The following is a 7,200-nucleotide window of genomic DNA, read 5'->3' as shown; positions in this document are numbered from 1 at the left end:
AAATCGAACCTGCCAAATCGAACCTGCCAAATCGAACCTGCCAAATCGAACCTGCCAAACCATTTTAGACTTGCCAAATTGATTCAAACACATGCATATACTACTAGTACTACTATGTATATACTAAGTAGTATATACATAGTACTTAGTACATACTTAGTAGTATGTATATACTGTATTAAACTTCTCAAACCGGTTCGAACTTGAACCTCTCTCTATCTCTCTCTCACTTGAGAGTCAAATCTAGCAAATCTAAATTTCGCAAACCACTGTAATTCTAGTACACTGAATCTGGCAATTCCAACCTGGCAATCGAATCCAACATACATATATAGTATCGAATCTAGTAAATCCATCTGAATTTCGGCCTCTCAAATCGAGCGAAACCTCTCAGAGAAAGTTCAAGTCGATTTAACCTAAACCCCCTTAACATACCAAAACGCGATATAAAGTACACTGAACACAGTTTAGCTGGAATTTTCAAGTCTTATCACGTGATAATCTATATTTGTAGGTGGCCCCTTCCCAAACCGGTGTATGTTAGTGCCTACCCTCAGAGTCGGCCTCTCCGATCGGAGGTTCCACGTGACCGCAGCCTCCGATGCGGAGGTCAAATGCTTCGCCTTGAAGTGGAGAATTATGTAAAAGGGAGGGTAGATAGATGGGTTTGCGGTTGCGGATACGCTTCAAGTTCTTCTCGATACACGTATGGCATCTGGTAGTCCTAATAAAGAAGGAGAGTCTGCCAAGTTTAAATTAAGGAAAAAGAACTTGAAGCTTAGAATTCCAGAAACACACTACATAGTATCTAGACTATACATGCTGGTCGACTGACTGACTATTCTCACCTTATTCGAATCAGCAGTTAAGAAATATTACTAAGTACATTACGATCGATATGACGAACGGACATTCCAACACTCACACCAACGGCCACTCCACAACGCCTCTCACACCTGGTAATCGCCTTCGACAACTGCTGGAGAATAGCGAGGATATCATTGTGGCTCCCGGAGCGTATGATGGCTTCAGCGCCAGGATTGCCCTAGAGGTCGGATTTGACTGCCTCTATATGGTAGGTCATACTGTTGGCCACCATTTGTTAGTTGCACGTTCGCTGACTACCGTCTCAGACAGGAGCAGGTACCTGCGCTTCGAAGCTAGGACAGCCCGATCTGGGTCTCGCAACCCTTAACGACATGAGAGAGCACGCTGAAATGATTGCCAATCTCAATCCATCCGTTCCTCTCATTGCCGACGCCGACACGGGATACGGTGGCCCCAACAACATTGCAAGAACAGTGGAACAATATCATCGGTCTGGCGTTGCGGCCTTGCACATTGAGGACCAGATTCAGACAAAACGCTGTGGCCACCTCGCAGGAAAGGAGGTCGTCAGCATTGATACCTTTGCGCAACGCATTGCCGCCGCCGCACAGGCCCGAGAAAGAATTGGCTCCGATATCGTCATCATTGCTCGGACCGATAGTCTGCAGACACATGATTTCGAGGAGGCTACCCAGCGGCTGAAGGCTGCGATCAGTGCAGGAGCGGACGTCGCATTTCTTGAAGGTGTTACTTCAAAGGAGGAGGCTAGGACAATATGCCAGGTCCTCTCACCCACGCCGGTTCTTCTGAACATGGTAGAAAACGGGGCCACGCCTTCGTGGACCGTAGAAGAGGCGCAGGAGCTTGGTTTTCGCATCATGATTTTTCCATTCGTCACGCTCGCACCTGCGTATTATGCGATCCGCGGTGCCTTGGAAAGTGTCAAGAACACAGGGCGAACCGGAATCCCTGCCGATTTCACCCCAAAGAAGCTGTTTACTACCGTGGGTCTGGAACGAGCTACCGCAATCGATGCCGCAGCAGGCGGCAAGCTGTACAGCAGGGTATAGAGGGCGATTCGTGCCGTAGGAGAAGGCCGGGAGGATGCGTATGCGAGTCAAAGTCGAGGCGCGGCTGGAGTGACAAGTGAGTCCTCTTTGGAGATAGATTTGTGTTAGCCGAATATACCACAATTGGAAAGCATTCAGCACAGATAAAGCCAACTCGCCGGGAACCGACGCTGCCCGCAAACCAATATATAGTATCACGCAGCCACAGCAAAAAGGAGACGGCTCCAGGCAAACATTTTTGTACGAACAGCCTGCGTTCGAACTGCGTGGGTCTGGCTGGGTACTAGTATGTTTGATAAGCACTGTACAGACGCACCAGAACCATTTCTTGTCAGTGATCCGACCCTTACGCGAGCCAGTCCAGTTGAAAATCATCCAAGTATATGCCCTCCAAATCCGTCAGGTCAAAGTCAAAGTCTTCGTTGGGGCCGGCATTTACGGGCGCATCTGGACATATCAGCCCTTCATTTCTCTCACCAAGGGGAGGCGGATCACCATTGTTTAGGTCTTGCGACTCGGCGCTTTCAGCTTCGGTACGAAACTGCTCCCGCCATCTCCGGAGTGAGTCATAGACAATGCTCATGCTCATTCGACTTCTGACCTTCAGCTGAAGTCCATCCATCCCACTACCCCCAAGAAGAGACGGATTTGGATGAGTCCAGAGGTAGGCGAGCACATCACTGAGTCTCCCTGGTAGGTCATTGTTGGCCACTGACATTTTCCGTAATGCCGAGACAGAGAAATTGATGAGCGTTTTCCCCGAACCTGCGTCAATTATCGCAGCAAAATAATCATTCTTCACAACCTTGAGCAAGACGAATACTGCGCAGAGAAATGCTTCGTAGCAGAACAGTGGACAGAACTGCAAGAAATCCCGAGATTGGTTGTCCAGGTCGCGGACATGTTCGATCATCGCCGTCGCGGTCGAATACAGCGTTACGATACGTTCCACATAGCCCAAAGCTGACGGGTCATCGACAAGGTAGAATGCGTGGAGATGAAGTTTGACAACGTGGAGATAGAATGCGGTGGTGTCTGAGTTCGCCAGTCAGGAGACCTGTTACATTGATTTCAATGGGCCACAGCAGGTTGACCGCTCACCTGGATTCCAGACTCTACTGCTTTCCAGGTCGACGATCTCCTGATTGAGAATCGTATAAAGAGGGAGCCTCTCCCGAGATGTCAAAAGCCCGGTAAGGTCCGAAGAGTTCGAAGTGAGAGCTTGAGATATCCTGTTGCACATCGAGGCACATCTTAGATGAGCGTGCAAATATTCATCTCCCCGACAGTCCTCGAGCGAAGACGCCACGATGGACCAGTCACACAGTTGGGCCGGAGTTGGGAGGCCGAGACCCAAGCTTATGCTAGAGCGCATTAGTCGCGCCTCCTCTGATACTTCAATGTAAACAATATACCTTTGAGTGACGACATTGCCAGCAATCCATGTCCTTCGCCGATCCTCGATCTCGCGAGGACTGAGCTTTATGCGGAACTTTGTGAAATCGAGCGGGCTTCTGGGACGGTGGAGGCCCATCTGAATGCTAAGCTGTATTATCATCCCGGAGAGCATGTACGTCGGGTCAGTTGTGCTGCTGCTAGTCGGGAAGGGCCAGGTGCATAGGAGGACCAAGCTTTGGATCACACCCAAGGAATGTGGAATTGTCTGCAGGGACTTCCACAAGAGATCTGTCACCGCCCGAGCGAGCCTTGTCAAGAGAGTTGGGTCTGGCTGATACCGACGAGATGCAACGGAAATGATGGACCAAAATAGAAGGATCGAGTTATCGTAATATTGGGCGGGAGAGACTCCCGGGTCAAGAAATGGGAGATACGCATGGTAATGCGAGAAATACCTTGAATAGTTGTTAGTCCACAGCCCTGAAGAGCGGGAGAAACATACATGCGGAAGAGGTCGTTTATCACATCCGACGAGAGTTCGATGTCGCGTAGATTCCGCGACCCAATCATCTTTCTCCTGTTAGTGGAACCACTGTCGAGTAGACTGCTTTTCGGAATTGTCGTTGCTCCTGGCAAGCAGGATCCATCTGGAGAATGTGGTGACAATCCGCCAGGAACCGTGGTCGAGAAAATCCGGTTCGTCAGAGGGTCGGATAAGTCTTCGGCGACCTCGTTTGTGCCTGCGTCTTTGTCGCCATGAAGGCCACCTCCTTCAGCAAGTGATGGCGCTGCAGGATCTGGGACAGCGGGAGCAGCCACGTCCGGAAGAGCATTGCCTTCGTAGACGGACAATTGACGCTTGAGTTTGTTTATTTCTTCTTCCAACTCTGTGGATATTCTGCCACGCGGATGAGGGTCAGCCTCTCGCCGTTCTGAAGTCCAACTATTGCCTCTCTTACTTTCGCTTCCGCGTCCTCTTGAAGGTATCATCTACTCTGCAGTCCAGTTCCAGCCTCTGACAGCGGGAACAGGCATTTGACGACGGAGCGTCAAGCTTGGTTAACTCACACCTCAACTGCAGACGTTAGTTGTTACCCTGTGGAGACTACAAAATGCCGTAGCTCACCTTTTGCTGTCTGCAGTTGTTGCACGCCTTCGGTTTCAGGCCATTCGTGCGAGTTTGTGTCTCGACACTGTCATGCAGTTCGCGAGAGCCGTCTTCCTGTGCGACTGAAACTGCTGACTGTTGCTGATCGACCGGCATCGTCGGAGAGGCTTAGCGAAGCTGCAACCGCGCATCTCGACGTCCTCGGTCGCCGCAATCCGTCTAACATGCCGCCGGACGCAAGGATGAGTACTGAGTAAGTAGGTAAGTAGGTGAAAGTGCGGGGAGGACGAGTGTTGACGAGGCTGGCGCGGTTGGTAGAAAGACTGCAGGTCAAGGGAAGGTCAGCCGAGTCAATAACTGGCCGCAAGGCTGGGGTCCCTCCCCCCTTTCCCACTGCCAGCTTACAGATGTTGAGCTCATTTGGTTCAAGGGCATTCTGACTATCGCCTAGCCAATTCCAGCGATTATATTTGCGAGACACTATCACAGTACTTCAATCTCGACCGTATGCACATGATTTCTTCTTCCCGTCATTGGCTGAGAGATGCCAGCCTTGTCTGTCGCCTTCGCAATCAACTTGTATCTTCCAGGTTTGGGTACCGATACCTTTGCTTGGAACGACTGCCATTCAAATTCACTCCGCGGCGTCAATGCAATATTTGCTCGAGGTAGCCAACGCTCACCGCCATCAGTGCTGACATCGACCTGGCTGATTTCCTCGCCGCCCCAAGCGCGTCCTCGGATGTCAATGTCTGGTCCTTGTAATGCTGCCCCCGGCTCCGGCCTAACGATCATGGAATTAGGCTCAACCGACCACACAGGTCGTGTTCTCTGTCCCTCTGGGTCAGTCGGATCGATCTCATTGTAAAAAGTCGTGGTGAAGGGCCCGACGGCGCGGCGACCTTGTAGCGAGAGCCGACAAAGCCATTTTGTGCTATTCGTGCCAAAGTATCCAGGTACCACCATTCTTACCGGTCCGCCTCGATTCTTTCCCAGTGGCTCGTGGTTCATTCCGTAGGCTATCAAAACCTCGGAGCTCAGCGCTTTCTCCAAGGGGAGGTCCTTTTCGTATCGATCAGCTGAAACACCTGCAAATGAACCATATTCCAGTCCTTGCGACCACACGTATCTTGCTTCAGGCTTTGGCCTGGCTAGTTGGAGCAGGTCTGCGAGCTTGACGCCAGTCCATTTGATGTTCCCAATCCTCCACAACGCATGGATCGGCGGAGCGATGGGACTTCCATAGCATTCATGGAACGCGGTTATGGTGGACGAGGGCATGCTCTTCAGCTGCGCGAAGGACACGGAGAACGGTCGCTCGACCAGTCCGTCCACCACTAGCTTCCACTTGCTCTCATCTACAACCGCAGCGCCCATATGGATGGTTTGGAACAGTTGAGATTCATCTGTAAGCTCGGCGTCCAGCTCGTGTGGCTTTGGAGGGTGTCGTATAAAAAATCCGGCCGGGTCGACGGCTGTGAGGGCCTCGCGCTCAGACCCATCGCTCTCACGCAGAACTGCTGGGAGGAAGCTGACGTACTTCACGTACGTGCTCTCTAGATCGGGGTCCATTCACCACAGTAAATTGCGGTAGTTGCGTCCCTCGCTGTCGGTGGAGTACATGGTATTGTTCTAGTTTGGCGTAGACATCCACCAAGAGTGAGGTTGCACCGCGGAGCCGTTGATGGCTGCTGCTCGACCTCGGTATCGGCCGTCCGGGAATCCACTTGGCTTGAATCTGCGAGCGCAGGAGGCCTGACCTAGCAGGCCTTAGGCAGATCATAAATTCGAAAGACCGTATAAGATGTTCTCCTCGAATTCGCTACTCGAGTTAACGCGAGATTGTGCTTGGGGCGACAATGGCTAAGCCGAAACTGACACTGTACTTCGACCTACACAGCCCATACTCGTACTTGGCATTTTACATAATCAAGGTTGGTACTCGATTTGAAAGATTCGACGCCGTCCAGGGCCTCGTGAAAGGACTGGAAAGCCATTCCGGCTGGAACTGACATGACTCGACAGAATTCCCCCGTCTTCGAAGCCTGCGACATAACATATACTCCTGTTCTGCTAGTGGCATATATAAATGCGGTCGGATTGAAGCCACCTTGGAGCAGTCCTAGTATGTGGCCGATAGATCCCCATCCTTCCACATGCTCGTGCCACTTGACCTGATTCTGATATGGTGTTAGACAAGGTGAATTGGATACATACAGACGTCGCCAGATGGTGTCGAGAATTCAAAATTCCCTGGAACCAAGGCTGGCCGGCGAACTATCCGTTCAAAGCAACCACGCTGAAGGTGATTTGCCTCCCATCCATTCTTACTAGCTTCGCCCGCCGAGTCTTCAAACAGGTACAAAGGGCGCTGGTGGCAACTTCCCTTGAATGCCCCGATCGATATCCGGATGTGATATGCAACCTATATCATGCATTTTGGTGTGAGAAAAAGGGTGTACAACTGCCCGAGGTCCACGAACCAATGATTGCCCAAGTAGTCGGCAACGAATTGGCCGCAAAGATCCTGGTCAGAGTACGTAAAAGCCAGTGCCGTGACCTGACGAAGGGAGCTGACCAACTTTCTGACAGAGCACGTCAGAGGAAGTCAAGTCCCTCCTGAAACACAACACCGAAGCCGCAATTGCAAGTGGATCTCCAGGTGTTCCCTGGGTCAAGGTTGTAAATGAAGAAGGGCGGGAGGAGTTCTTCTGGGGATTTGATCATCTTGGACAGGTGGTGAAATTCCTAGGCCTTCAGAGGCTGAACGGGTCGCATCTGTGACCTGGGAATTCC

At 51.3% G+C, this 7,200-nt stretch overlaps 4 protein-coding genes across 4 annotated transcripts; 2 read left to right on the top strand and 2 right to left on the bottom strand.

The window, feature by feature from the left end:
- Positions 1 to 898: 898 nt before the first annotated feature.
- On the top strand, positions 899 to 1,898 carry Z520_08693 (uncharacterized protein; the record flags this gene model as incomplete). The annotated part of the gene is made up of 2 exons (XM_016779189.1): positions 899 to 1,075; positions 1,134 to 1,898. 2 exons carry the CDS (start codon positions 899 to 901, stop codon positions 1,896 to 1,898), a joined length of 942 nt encoding a protein of 313 aa, XP_016629696.1.
- Positions 1,899 to 2,244: 346 nt separating this feature from the next.
- Z520_08692 (uncharacterized protein) lies at positions 2,245 to 4,560 on the bottom strand (the record flags this gene model as incomplete). Its single annotated transcript, XM_016779188.1, has 6 exons — positions 2,245 to 2,933; positions 3,000 to 3,262; positions 3,314 to 3,751; positions 3,799 to 4,194; positions 4,256 to 4,371; positions 4,423 to 4,560. The coding sequence occupies 6 exons, from the start codon at positions 4,558 to 4,560 to the stop codon at positions 2,245 to 2,247; spliced, it is 2,040 nt and encodes a 679-aa protein (XP_016629695.1).
- A 327-nt stretch (positions 4,561 to 4,887) lies between these two features.
- Positions 4,888 to 5,976, bottom strand: Z520_08691 (uncharacterized protein; the record flags this gene model as incomplete). Its single annotated transcript, XM_016779187.1, has 1 exon — positions 4,888 to 5,976. One exon carries the CDS (start codon positions 5,974 to 5,976, stop codon positions 4,888 to 4,890), a length of 1,089 nt encoding a protein of 362 aa, XP_016629694.1.
- Positions 5,977 to 6,263: 287 nt separating this feature from the next.
- Positions 6,264 to 7,188, top strand: Z520_08690 (uncharacterized protein; the record flags this gene model as incomplete). The annotated part of the gene is made up of 5 exons (XM_016779186.1): positions 6,264 to 6,338; positions 6,430 to 6,529; positions 6,600 to 6,709; positions 6,764 to 6,940; positions 6,997 to 7,188. The coding sequence occupies 5 exons, from the start codon at positions 6,264 to 6,266 to the stop codon at positions 7,186 to 7,188; spliced, it is 654 nt and encodes a 217-aa protein (XP_016629693.1).
- Between the last annotated feature and the right edge of the window lie 12 nt (positions 7,189 to 7,200).

Source organism: Fonsecaea multimorphosa (genome assembly GCF_000836435.1).
Source record: "Fonsecaea multimorphosa CBS 102226 unplaced genomic scaffold supercont1.20, whole genome shotgun sequence".
In the NCBI taxonomy this organism is placed as follows: domain Eukaryota; kingdom Fungi; phylum Ascomycota; class Eurotiomycetes; order Chaetothyriales; family Herpotrichiellaceae; genus Fonsecaea; species Fonsecaea multimorphosa.
Note: the sequence above shows the minus strand (reverse complement) of the source record. Positions and strands in the feature narration are given on the sequence as shown.